The 14,468-nt window shown below is 42.5% G+C and overlaps 1 protein-coding gene across 1 annotated transcript in view; it reads right to left on the reverse strand.

Annotated features, from left to right (window-relative positions):
* The window catches only part of LOC103353233 (A disintegrin and metalloproteinase with thrombospondin motifs 20), an 82,987-nt gene that overhangs the window by 59,822 nt on the left and 8,697 nt on the right, over window positions 1–14,468 (reverse strand). The window contains exons 4-8 of the mRNA XM_008276104.1: window positions 6,337–6,590; window positions 3,893–3,976; window positions 2,928–3,052; window positions 2,801–2,841; window positions 2,381–2,486 (exon numbers count right to left, since the gene is read on the reverse strand). Of these exons, the coding sequence (XP_008274326.1) occupies window positions 2,381–2,486; window positions 2,801–2,841; window positions 2,928–3,052; window positions 3,893–3,976; window positions 6,337–6,590 (610 nt within the window). The remainder of the gene's footprint in view (window positions 1–2,380; window positions 2,487–2,800; window positions 2,842–2,927; window positions 3,053–3,892; window positions 3,977–6,336; window positions 6,591–14,468) is intronic.

Consider the following 14,468-nt stretch of genomic DNA (forward strand, 5'->3'; position numbering starts at 1 on the left):
GGGCTGTAGCTGAGGGTCAATCCATACCGCCACACAAACAAGATCTAGAATGGCTGGCATGAGGCCCACCCTACAGGGGCCGAGGGCCTGAGGGCAAACACCCAGGAAATAATTAAGCCTCTGGCACAGTAACAAGCTCCACGCACACAAACCAAGCTGTTGGATAACACTCATAACATCAAATCTGGCTCAAATGGTATTTGCAAACTATTTTTTGACACTCGTGATGGTACCCAGGTGAACCGGGGTGATACGGATAATGACAGGCAAGTTTCCAGTCACCAAAAAGTAATGAACAACTGGATGTGCTGCTGCAGCTAAGTAGATTTTGTTATTACCGTGATGGGTGATCTAGGGATTTGTGGGTGTTATGAGGATTTATTTGACCAAGATTTGAAGGGAACAAAGGAGGATACTAGCTTGAAATCCTGAGATGAGAGCCTTTTAGTGTAATTAGATTATAAATCAAGCAGTTTTGTGGCCAGATCAATAGAACAGTCAATTCCAGTGAATTACTAGCATCCAGAATGTCATAATTTTGACGCCCACTCGATTGTAGCTCTTAACAAAATAACTGCTTATCTTAATGTCATGCAGCCATCCCATTAGATTTACAACACGACAAAAACATATTTCTCTCATTAAATGCCTTTGAACAGCATCAAAAATGAAAAACAACTGCTGCACTGTTAGTCAGTTGCACATCTTAGCTACAAAAAATGTACTGATTCTAAAGAGAAACCATCACTGGCACATTCAAGTCATTTTACCCATTTTGCTTTCCAGGGTTATATGTGAACGTGATAATGCTGGAAAAGTTTTCCTCTCTCATATTTCTTAAGGCGTTAAAAAAGAAAGTCTGTCGGCAGCTATTTATTCTAATGACATAGCAAAATGTCAGGAAGATTTATTTGTGATCTAAGACATCTGAAGCCTGACAAACTTGATAAGTCCTTATAAGTGTCACCTTTGAACAGCTATCAAGTGACGCCGTCTTGCCTGAAAATCCCCATGATGGCTATTAGTAATCACACGTCTTCGCAGTCATCTGAGAAAGGCCTTCTATCCATTAGTCTAAATCTTTCTTTAATCTGCAACGCTCTTGAGTGGCTCCCACTACCTGACACTGGCTTTCCCAGAGCGCTCAACACTCTGGAGAGCTCACGCCTGTGAACGCGGCGATCAACCATGCCAAGAGGCAGAGCCAACTGGGCCTCCAGCTGCTTGAACTTTAGCATAAACAGATCCACATGAGTTGCGAGAGGGAAGAGTAGGGGAAGGAGGGGAGTGGAACGTAGACTCGTCCATCTGCTGCTGCTCTGGTCCGATCTCTCCACTGGAAGAATGTGTGAGCGTGACAGAGGAGGTAGAAGAATATCTTTCATTCTTAACCAGTGGCTCAGAGCCGAACGCTGACACTGGTCCTTTTTATTATCCACACAAACGGACCAGAAAGGAGATCTCTCATTCACAATTACACCAAAGCAGGAAGAACAACCTGAAAAAAGACAAATTCTGTGTCCATAAGTGCGCTTGCTGAGACAGAAATCAGATCTAAGGCTGTAGTAGGAAATAATGCTTCTTAAATTGCACCATATTTAAATCACCTCAGCTGGTTTTCAAGAATGAGGAGGTAATGAGTAATTTACCGTAATTTTGCCTCGGATGGAAAAAAACAGCACCTTATGTGCAAATAGGTCATGTGTTTACGCTCGGTCATTTGGAGACAAATTATCCGTACAGGTCTGTTCTTCGCCTCACACATGTGGCAGTATTTGCTTGTTGTGAAAACACTCTCTGGCAGACAGGCGTGTTGTGGTAAACCTGCCATTACCTGCTAAAAGACAAGTTACATATGCTGGCACTGTTACATCTTCAGAGTGTCTTTGGGGCTGAGATGTTGAAAGTGACTGAGAATGAGCACGCATCCAAATGCTAAACACAATATTCAGCCTTGGACTGTCTAATAAAGGTATGCGCGCCACTGGAGAACAGAGGTTTTCCAAAATAACTGAACCCTATGCAGATTTTTTTTTTCCACTATATCCACAGTAAATCTCATCTAAGCTCGCTGTCATCGAGGTAAAGCTCGGACACATACAGGGCTAACTTCTTGACCTGTAGAGTAAGGTATTATAGGCTGGCATGTTATTAAAAGTCAAGTTTTTTTACTTTATTATGTTTTGCACCTGCGTCTGCTGCACCCTACGTCTCTTGATAAGAGGGGCTTTTGTTGTCAAGGCTGGCTGTGAGGGGTGAGACAGCCTATGTGTGTGTGTGTGTGTGTGTGTGTGTGTGTGTGTGCAGTATGTGTGTGCTGCTGGGTTATGGGTGAGGAGGGGAGGAGGAAGGTTGCTAAAGGTTCTGTGCTGCAACTTACACATGGCCCAACTCATGAGCGATGGTGAAGGAGGCGCTAATTCCATTTTCCTCACTGATGGAGCAGCTCCGGTAAGGGTCGCACATTGTCCCCAGCTCTGCGAGCCCTGCAGGGCCATGAAAACGCACACAGTTGCACGTAAACACATATTGACACAGAAAGAAATAACAGTTGCATGAGTGTTGTAGGCGATTAAGCCATCAAAACTTCTGTTCTTTAAGAGAGATTAGCACAACACACAGTTCCCCGTTCCCCTCCTCTTACTACCACTCCGCTCTGTCACTACAATATTATTAGCTGACAGATTGCCATAAACTCATTACTGCACAGTTTGTGAGCCTGCGGTCACCGGAGCGGAAAGTTAATCGAGACGTACTTTGAGGTGGAGATACTTTTGCAATGAAAGAGGCAAAAGTTTACCTAACGTGTCGCATTTGTCCTTCGCACGGCAGATGTCTTCCCTGAAAAAAAAAAAATCACACAATGCAGTTACCACTTTGTGAACAGGACTGCTTGCTTGAGAAACCTGCTTTGAAGGAGGAGGTACCTGGTAATGAGGAGTGCGGTGTCATGGTGTGAAGGATGGTTGTCGTCCTGGATGTTTTGACTCTGCTGCCACACACAGAAGTTGTGGAGAGTGGTGGCAGCGTTGAAGCTCACTGTGGGCCCTTCCTGTTGTTGGGTGAAACAGCAAACATGTTTCTGGGTATCATTAATGCATAAAGTCATATTTCAGCGATCGCAGTGTGTACGTCTCAAAAATCTCACAATTAAAGAATATTTAACATGTGTCAACTTATCTTATTCTCTTCTTTTTGCCCATGATAACATTTAACTTACTTAAATTCAGTTTAACCAAATGAAATAAAATGCAAAGGATCATTATAGCTTCCCTCTTTCAACCCTTCTTCCAGGATCATCTGTAGATTTTTATCCAGTCATCTACTCACTATAAACATGCCACTTGATGTTTCTTGTTATGCATATGTGGGTCAATTATAGAGCCACAATTGGAGTACCACTAATCTTACAGTGGGAATCTATGAAAACTTAACTGAAACAAATCCACTGCAGTAATCAGTTCTCCACAACAGCTAACAGGTGCTTCTGTTTTACATTATTTCTGTTAAATTAGAGCTTTTTGGAGAGCTGCAGGAGGCTCATGCTCTTCATCCAGATCAGCCTTCCTGGGACTGAGGTGGCGAAAAAGATTTTTTTACTCTCACCAAAAATATGTTAACAATACCCAGGAGGGCAAACGCTAGAGCTTAATTTAAAAAACAAACTACAGTGCACCTCTGCGGCAGCATCTCATTTGCAGGTGTTTCGCTGCCTTACTACAGTGTCATTAGTTTTCCACAGAGACCTCTCATGAGACTCGAGACTGACAACAAAGGCAGTGTCCTTTCAAGCAGGCCCCACAGAGAAAAGGCCAAGCCAGAGACACCTGCAATGACGTCAGCCTATATTGAAGAACGTTTATACGTGTAGCATTCAAGATCCCACGCTCACCTGTTCATTGTGGATGACGACCAGCTTGACAATCATGATGTTGATGAGGTTTCCTACGCTGGGGTCCCTGTACACTGCTGCTACCTGTAACAAAGACAAAACACACAGACAAAAAATGCAAACCTCCACAAACCTGAGCCAAAGCACAGATAGGGACAGTATAAAAGCTAGTCAGCTCCTCTTGACTTAAAACCTGGAATGACAAAGCACGGTCACTACTTTTTTAAAGTTGAGCTCGATCTGGTTTAATCAAAACAGCAACAGTTCACTGAAGTCAAAAGAGAGTAAAAATATCTCCTTCAGGGGAAGTTTAATCAACAGGGTAATAAAAAACAATTACCAGTCCTCCACAGACCGTAGTCAAGAAAAAATAAAACCTGGATCCAGCTACAAAATGTGAAACTTTAGCAAAAGCTGGAGCTCAGAGCCCTTCTATGAAGACAGCAAAACATTCCACCTCTTCTCCCCTCTGCTTCTCCTGATTTTCTCGTGCAACCCTGTCACGGTCGGCCAGCGGTCTCCTGAGGCCGAGTGCGGCCTCATGACAGGAACTCATTAGTCCACTATAAACATTTAGCTTGTCCTGGCCTAGGGGGAGGCAAACGTGGCCCAGGCCTGCCCAGAGTGGGCGAAAGGAGCCTGTCCTTGTATGCTCTTAGTCCAACTGTGACACAGGACATTGTTCTGTGTGCTCTCGCCCCAGAGTATGTTATGATATGATCAGTGCAACAAGCAGAAGCGAGGGGGACTACAGCCTACACCGGACAATCACAACAGAATCTCACACAGCCAGCTCCCTGAAAACAAGCTCAGAAGGCACAGAGACATGCCAGCAGGAATTCAGCTAACAGGAAGGACATTAATGTCACGACCTCAAGGATTATTCTGGGAATCTCAGGGGTTAAACGATCAAACCAATTACACATTTGGCTGATTTTAGGGGGAAAAAAAACAAAAAACATCAATAATAAAAGTACTTTCTAAAATGTTAAATTTCTCAGGTAAATGGTGTTCTTCAGGGAGTATGGGCTCATTTAAATGTACATTTTACTATACATATTTGTCAGGTACCGTGTGCAAAGTTTAAACATGTAATACAAAGAGATTTAGCTGCTATCTACTGTCCAATGTTAGAAATGTCAGGAATAACAGTAAAACACACATTAATTCTACACCGTGGAACAGACTGGGTCAATTTCTTGCTCAAGTTCTCTGTTCTGATTAAAATTATCGGTCATGTTTTGCCAAAGTTTTTAACTGTGGCAAAAGTAAGGTGACTGAGAGCATGACAAAGAGAGAAGAAATAAATTCCTGCACCACTGGTCTGCAGACAGACTGTAAGCGTGGCAGGACTCGACAAACTTGGTAATAAAAAGCGGCACATTTACCAGCGACTGCACTCCCTCAGCTTTACTTAAGGATAACATCCACCGACAATCATTACTCCTTGACAAGTTACTGAATGTTTCACACATGTCACACTGGTGACAGATGGCAGAAGGTCCACACAGTCCAGCTCAATTGATAACCTGTCTTGCTTTGACACACTTTTAGAGCAAAGTCAATCTGAGAGTTAGTGGATTGATTATCAAGTTGCTCTTTCAGTCCAATTTGGGACTCATAAAGAAGGTGCTGAGTCAGGATTGTACAAATTAGCGGTGCCACTTTGGTTGATGCAGGAGGTCACATCAAGGTTTACAACCAAAAATGTCACACAGTAAAGTCTGAGCCTAGAAGCACTCAGCTGGACTGCAGTTTACACTGGTCACAGTGGACAGGGCTGCTTCACCAAACCAAGAAAAAGTATATATTTACATTTTTACACCTCCCTTAAATAGCATCTTACCATGGTGAGAGCTGTCAGTGTTTGGGATATCCTCCATCTACTCGTCCAATTAAGGTAAATGGAATTTTGTTTAAGGTAGTAAAAATTTAACAGCAATTTCTCTTGAGAGAGAGAAAGAAAGCAGTGTCCCTGTTACTCTGGTTAAACAGATCTCGATATCATCACAGGGACTACAGGAGATAAAATAAAAATGTTATACAAAGGCATCTGTGACTATCTGAGTAAGCATGACCAGTTGTTTTAGCATCCTGACATGCATCGAGTGCATTCAAGCTTGTCTCAATTAAAATGGCCACAAAAAAAGTACACAAGAGAGGAACGTTTCTTGAACACACTATGTGCATATCTTTTTCTTGTTGGCAACCAAACCAGCAGGTTTCTGATCAGAACCAACGCTGCAATTGATTCCAGTATTTTATTTTTTTAAATTCAAGTTCATTTAATTTAAAACCAGTGATGCTTGAGAATGTATGCAGACCAATAACAATCAAAAAAAAAACTATATGTCATATTACACCAACTAATGCTATCAAACAAAACCAAAAACACTTATAATAACACTTGAAATGATAATTTTTAGAAACATTATTTTACTTACTACTGACATGATTGTTAGGATGTAGTGCTCCAGGTTGCGTCCATGGTGACGCACCATTTTGGCGTCCGCTGTCACCATAAGCTCAACATAACGAGGATAGGAGAGGAAACGCTTGTGTCTGCGTGGAGATCTGGAGTGCGAGCTGGTGGAGTTGTCTTCATAAATGTGCTGATCATCTATTGTGGCTCTGAGAGAGTCCAGCTCCTCTCCCATATTCCCTCTGCTCTCAAAAGACATTGGCTTCTTGGAGCTCTCTGTTTCTAAAAAGAAAGAAAAGCAATGAAAAAAGTTTGTGATTATGGAATTATTCATCATGTGGGAATCAACCTCTCCATAATGGACACCGACTACTTTATGTCATAAAGGCATTTCATGAGAGAGCGTGGTACATCCACAGATCAGAGCCAAGGAGGTTTAGCTTAGCTGAATTCCAATGACATAACAGAGGCACACTGGACTTCTAGAGCAGAAACCTGCCATAGATTAATGTGTCATTCCAGCGTTCAAAAAAACAGTTGTACCAAGAGACGCAAGGTCACTGGTGAGCTTTGAGAGAGTTTATAAGTCATGCAAGCTCTGCCTCACAAACTGAGAAAATCCCTTGATGACATTTTATCGACTCACAGAGGGACATAAAATTTTCTGTGATCCCAACCCCCCTACATAACAAAAAATAAATAAATTATGGTGATTGGCAAGAATCATGGCGACAGAAAAAACTCAAAACATATTTAGTGCCAGACTGAAACTATTCCATTTATAGGCTCCAAATGAATGCCTTAAACAGCAGAACTAAAATGACAGTCATATACTGTGCATACTCGACTGGCTCAGTTCTCTCAGCTGAACTGCACGTGTTGCACTGGCTACGACGGATAGATTCCTTCACCGTGACAGAGTGAACTTAAAAGAGGCAGAGACAGAGGCAGAGACAGTCTAAAAGCGTGGGCAGCTTTTTGCATTGGAGGAATGGAAAAGAAAAACTTGCAAAACTGAAGGCTGAAGCAGATTTAATTGCACATTAATAAGACTAAAAGAGTTTCAAAAGAATAGTCACAGACAGAACAGAAAAAAAGAGTAGTGGTAGACCTTCCAGTAGCCGCACCACATAGCTCCAAATCACACAAAAAGTGTTATTTTATAGGTCTGATGTTGACTAAAAACATACTGAAAACTTTGCAATGGGAGTATAAATTGTCCACACACTCTGAATGTCAGAATGTTTCAGTCAGACTCTGTAATTTATTGGCATTAGATCGGTTTCCACTGCACTTTTGTGTTAAAACAAGACATTCAAGGACTGAGAAGAGCGTACGTTGTGCTGTCCAGATTTGCAGTGATGCATTGCCACATGTGATACAGTGTAAGAAAGACTGCTTGCAGTAGCTTCAGCTGTCTCTCAGCTGGGGGAAGATTGATTTCAGCATCTGCCAGACAAAGCAACACAGAACTATAGCAGGATTTGCTTGTAAATGATGCAAACACATTGATGCAACAGCTATGACTTGATTTACTCCAAAAAATAGAGGCAATTTTTTCCCATGTTGCTGCATTGCCCTGTTTTCTATTTAAGAAAAAAACCTATTAGAAAAAGCGAAATAGTTAAAGTCGCGAAAGAATTTACATAAATGACTTTAGGTAACACATTCAGTGTTTACGAGCTCGGCATAGCTTGGAGTCCGTCATCCTAAACAGCCTCCTCAACTTTGGATAACCCGATTATAGTGAAGAGTTCCATTGTATTCTCTAAACTCAGTCTTTCCAGACAGTCACACAGAGAGAGATTGTGTGTAACTGTTAGATCAGAAAGAAAGGCAAGAAAACTCATTGAGCACTCCATGAGTATTCAAGCGATGCCCCCAGTGGGCACACGAGGCGGAGCGTGACTCCCTGGCACAATGGCGCACAGCTCTTGCTGCCGTGAGGCCCAGCCCCATGCCAGCGCCAGCATCCAAGTCAGCGCCAAGCCCGTCTGTGCCCGTGCACACGGCCCGGACAGCTGGGCCAGAACAGGGCTTTGTATTTTCCAGGAAAAAAAAAAAAAATCTCTCCGCGGCCAAACCCACCACACTAAACCCCTTAAACAGACTCATCACCGCAGACAGTCTGACATCAAAGGGATTATCAAAGCACTGAGGAGTATCTGCATCCTCAGAAATTGGTGTTAAGACTCGGAGTAAGCGAGTGTGAGATGAAAAAAGAAAAGAGGAGGCAGAGAAGGTGAAAATATGGCCTCTGTTATAATAGCCTTTGAATCAGTGCAGATTATCCACACACAACCTTTCCCAAATCGCCTTACGTTGAAATCCCCCCTCTCACTAGGTAGTGAGCTGCTACTTACACCATGAGAAGACAGGGGTGACTGCCCTGACCTGCTGGACACACAGAGACATGACAGCACCCAATGGGCACTGTGCACACCGGCATCAGCCATGCATCTACATGTCATGCTAGAATTCACTACCAAACAACAAAAATGTGAAAGATTTTTATTTCTTTTGACACTAGAAGGACTATCATGAGCCTATAAATCCAAACTCCAGCAGTTCCTCATAACAGAGAACAATAAAAAAGGAGCCCTGCACGGCATGAGTGCAAGCATTTCTAAATGCTGTAATTTGGTTGGCTCCAGTATGCACATACCTAAAACAGACCGACACCGCACTCACTTTTCTACCCCAACGCGTATTCGACTTGCGAACGTGTAAATCTTTTAATCATCGTGCCAAAAGAAAATGAGAAACAATAAGCAATATAAATAATATTTATCTATTCTCTCAATGACACATTTTATTGCACACACAGCATCCCATAAACATGATTCCAGAAGAGCTTTATGCATATTTTAAGGATTTCATTTGGGTTGGAATGCCTCCACATGTTTACAATTAAACGCTGATGTACATTAATGTATAAACACTAACGAATGGAACCTTTTGGATGTTGTATACACACTCTCTGAGCCCATTCATGTCCACCAGCCTGTCCGAAAGGATCTCATTGAGATTTCAACCAAGATCAAAGAGCTACTCTTTGACTCTCCTTCAGTTCTCTGTCAAAAGTATCAATGCCAAGAGCCCAACAAAGGGGAACCCACATTTCATTGTTGAACTAATTAACATTCTTTTACAGTGGCCTGCTGAGAGTTAAAGCACTGTATTCCCTGGGGACCAATTAAATAGACAGTATACCTTACACTGGGTATAGGTAGTGCCTTGCTTCTAGACGAGGTCAGACACTCTGGTTACTGGGATTTAGCTGACAGTACAACTCGGTGGGGGGGTGGGGGGTGTTTTAACTCCTACAGACAGAAGCACAATTAAGTGCAATTCTGTGGCTAGACAGAGAGAAGCAAAGGCAGCTAATTGTTGCTGCTGAAGAAGGCTTTTAAAAGTGAAGTGGCGTGGCTTTTGACCTGACTGGAAGACGGTGGGCTTTGTACATTTACAGTGCTCTCAGTTGTTATTTTCAGTTCAGAGACGTGCTAAAGACAGCATGGTGGTCAGCTGAAGAATGTGTTTGGAGTAGCGGACCTCCTCAGAGGAGGTAAAACACTCCATGCGGATCTGGACTCCTAATGATGAGCAGGGGTCTGGAGTGTTTTTCTTTAGTCAAGATCAAACTAAGACACCTCTGACATTTGTTTTTAAAGAAATGTATCTGGATATACTGTCAGTTAAATAACTAATAGATGTCTAAAGTCTGAAAAAAAAGAAAAAGCAATCTGACAACATATTTCTACCAGCATTCTCCAGGGCACAATCATTTGAATTTCTTGCTTGTTTGTTTACAAAAATGTTTAAAAGTCTGCATTTGGATCCTGGATCTGCATCAAACGATCGCCTTCATTAGCTGCTGACAGCTGAAGAACATCAACTGTCAGAAGACAAAATGCCTTCATATTGGACAGTAATTTAGTTACATGTGCACAATTCAGTCAAGACCTATAGTTTATACCAAAGAGACCAGTGTTTACAGGAATGTGGCACAATTTCAAAAAGGTTCTATAGGCTTGTCTAAACATGTCATGCAACAAATTTGTTGAAAACTGGATGAAATTTGTAGAGTGGTGATGCAAACATTGGCAGAATATCTCTTTGGTCTATACTGGCACAATTAAGATGAACATCAAAAACTTTTCATCACGTCATTCGAGTAATTTAACTGGTTTTGACATGTAGCTAACCCAGAAACCAGGCAGAAAAGGCCCTCTGTTGATGGGGGTAAGTAGCAAAATAACATTTCAAAGAACAACTGCTTACACATTGGGAGTATTTGAATGCAAAGGGATTGTAGAAGTAATGTTAATTAGGAATGACCTGATCCAATCTCAGCTATTGGCATCAGCACAAACCGAAGATCGATCCCTTGTTTGCATCCACTGACACACAGGTGTCATAAAGGGAGAGCACAATTTGTGACAGGGTGCTAGGATGCAAATATTGAGTGGTTTTCTAAATCAATAATCACCAATAAAAGATCAATCAATAACATAAACTGAGCACAGCGGACTTTGTCCCATGCTGATAGGCCTGTTTTAGTCAACAGAAACATGGTGACTCTGTTATGTACGTATGCCACTGGGATATATGAGGTGTGTCAGAAAAATTTCAGGACTGGTGTCGCAAAAGATAAATTTCAAATCCAAACTACAAATTACGAGTTTTCCCCTTCAAAGTAATCCCCCCGGAGTCTAACACACTTTTCCCAGCCTTCTCTGCCACGCCACCATGCACTGCTGGAAGGATTCTTCCAGGATCCTCTGCAGCTCCGTCATCACAGCCATCTTGATGTTGTCCACGTCTTCAAAACAGGTCCCCTTGATGACCTCTTTGAGCTTGGGGAAGAGGAAAAAATCACACAGAGCCAGGTGGGGTGAGTAGGGAGGTTGCTCCAGCACGACAATGTTCTTCTCAGCCAGGAACTGTTGGATGCTCAGGGCATTGTGAACAGGCGTGTTGTCATGGTGAAACAGCCACGACTTGTCCTGCCACAATTCACTCTTCTCTGAACTGAACAAAGCAAATGCCGTGGGATCTCTTTGTAGATGTGCTGGTTGATCATCTGAAGGGGAAAACTGGTAGTTTGTAGTTTGGGTTTGAAATATATCCTTTGTGACACCAGTCCTGGAACTTTTCTGACACTCCTTGTAGTAGAACTGTCTTTGTCAAACTTAACTTGTCTGAAAGTCATGGTTCATGGGTAAAAGTCATTAAGTATCACAAAAGTCTTTGTCATGGTGGCCGGTTGCTAGCTGAAACCCCACAATGCTCTCTGTTTGCCAACCACAGAACTACCTGTGGTCTGAGTGACCACCTACGGTATTAAACAGTAAGATGCTCCACCTGATGCTACAACCAGGGACTACTACTAATCTACAACATTTTTATATAATGTTAATATTATCCTGCATTACTTCCAGTTATTGTCCAGTTTTTGCACATCTGCTTAATATTGTACTGAGGGTCACATCACACAGATGACATCATTAGAATGTTTCTACAGAAGCACCAGTGTGTCTGCAGCATGTTACTGTTGTAGCTGCTGCAGGTGGAGCTACTTTGATGTACTTAATATACAGTTTTATATACAGGGACAGCAGATAAATCTGAGAGCTGGTCAGATGAATAATGGCGGAGAAAGGATGATGCACAAATCTGTTTTCAGTTTTTGCCCTCTGATCTTTGACTTTTGTTGAGTCTTTTTTATTATTATTATTATTGAAACCAAACCATGTGAGAACTTTAGAGGTAAAAGGAAAAAAAACAAAAAAAACACTATTCGGTGGAGCTCTTAATAACCCATAGACATCTGACCTGTAACTCCGACTATACATTTTATTTTGTAACATGTCACAAGTCCAAACGGTTGGAAACGCCTAGTTTGATGTTTACAAATGTATTGTATTTTTAAAGGTTTTTATATTACCTATTGTGTAAATTCGTAATCTTAAAAGTAATTAAGTCTGTCACAACAATGTAGTGGAGCAGAAGTATGAAGTTCTTCCAAATTGTACTCAAGCTCAGTACTTAAATCAATTTACTTACTTTCTGCCAGTGGTTCGTTACTAGCAAGAAAATGTTTTGAGTTCTGAAAGTTCAGATGAGCAGCTCCTGAGAGCATCACAAAATCAACTAACAGAGCAACTTACTAGCGTCGAGTGAAAACATGAAGCAGGTGACTCAAATGTTAGTTTCGGGTTATTACAACTTGGATTGTATTTTCTTAACTTTGCCCATCGTTCCTATTCTAGTAGTTACAACTTAATTGTTGAAATCTGGGAACATGGCAACATCACTTTTGTGCCCAAAATGTTTTGGACAAAAAGTTTAAATACTAATATTTTATGGATTTAACCATATCTACACACGTGAATGTGCAAACAAAAAACGGGAACCAGTTGTGACTACAGAAGAGTTCAGGCAACCGTCGGAATAAAAGGAGGTCAGCGAGTTAGTCGAAGCAATGCCTCTGCAACACAGTCCATATGCAGTCATTACAGCTCCTATTTTTTCAAACATACCAAATAGCTTTTCAAGATCCTGAATCATCTTTGGCCTTGACATAAACAAAGCAGGTCTGCCGTTTTCAGTGATGTCTGGCTTCTCAGATGATAAACAGTCAGAGCCGCAGGCGATGACACTGGTGTTTCACTGGCCAACTCTCACAACTGCCTTTCCCCAGTCTACCTCAGTGGGAACCTGTCGCTCACCTGTCACCCCCTCTCACCCCCGACTGTCACCCATGCCATCATGCAGTCCATCACTGTCACTCAAGTTGTTCTAACCATTCCAAACAGCCCCCATCTGTTAAGAATGCCCAGACAGTAGACAGTGGCAGAAAATAGCCCCAGCTGGAATCTGTCACGGGAACTCCCGAGACAACACAACACATTGGGTTCAATAGGGCTGAAGGCTTCAGGGCAGGCAGACACATGGCAGCTATTAAAGTTATAGACTGCACGTAGCTGCCTGGCCCTGCTCGGCCCTGTCCAAGGGATCTGTTATCTTTAAATCAGATGACAATGAGTAAGGTGGATCATATTATTAGCAGCTTGCACTATTTGTCATGTGGTGTTATGAAATTTGAGGCAGTGATGAGACAGAGCGATTTGCATCTCACATTGCACAAAACAAATACATATGTTGGTGAGAAAACACATTTTTAAACTCATTTGATAATTAAGATGAGTATTATCATCTTGGTGATATGAAGAGAATACTGCACCCATTCGAAAGCGCGTTCAAAACACAAACGAAATTCCGATTCTGATTCTGATTTGAACGACGGCCAGAAGCACCGCAGTGGGTGAGAAAGCTACTTTATAGGAGCAGGTGTAAAAGAAGAAAGGCAGGCAGTGGGAGTTTGGGAAAAGCCATGGGCCACCGCCAAGCTCTGCAGCAAGACCGACAGGCACATGCAGCGCTGACCAGGACTGCTCAAACACATGAAGAAAGAAATTTCTTTCTCCATTCCTTTGCAATGCTCGCTCAGCAATTCCAAGCACTCAGTGGGACACTTCGTCCACAGACAGGCTGGGGGAGATGACATGCACTTTCGCAAACACACATTCACAAGCAAACCACATCTCTGCATGCACACAAAAGCTCCAAAACAAACCTTTTTTTTTTTTTTTTTGCCTAGCAACAATAGACACTTCCTGCAATGGGGGGAGGTTCAGCAGGTCCAGGGGGGCATGAGGACACAGAGTGAGCCTAAGCCTTCTGGAGCCATGTGACATTCAGAAGTTCCACAGCATCAAAAGCCAGACCTAAAGGTGAGGCAGGTTGTCTGAGTGATCAGCGCTCACCCATCACGCCCTGGCTGACCACTCTTTCCTGACCCCTGTCAAGAGTAGGAGTTAAGAGGAAAACAAAGAGCTTCATGCAGCTCCAAGTCAGTCCCAGCAAACAAGCCAGCGAGCCCAGAAGCCACGCACCTCCAGGAGGGGAAAATTCAAGGTCACATCCAACCGTTCAGTGAGTGACTCCAAACAAAGAGGGAAGTGAGGTCACAATCAACAAGTGCTTCTATTCACATACATGAAAGCGCAAAGGGAGAGCGGGCACCGATTCAAGTCGGCTAGTTCAAACCGCAGGCGGGGGAGGGCATTTTTCCGTGTAAATGAACCC

This window comes from Stegastes partitus, unplaced genomic scaffold (assembly GCF_000690725.1).
Source record: "Stegastes partitus isolate 25-593 unplaced genomic scaffold, Stegastes_partitus-1.0.2 Scaffold65, whole genome shotgun sequence".
In the NCBI taxonomy this organism is placed as follows: domain Eukaryota; kingdom Metazoa; phylum Chordata; class Actinopteri; family Pomacentridae; genus Stegastes; species Stegastes partitus.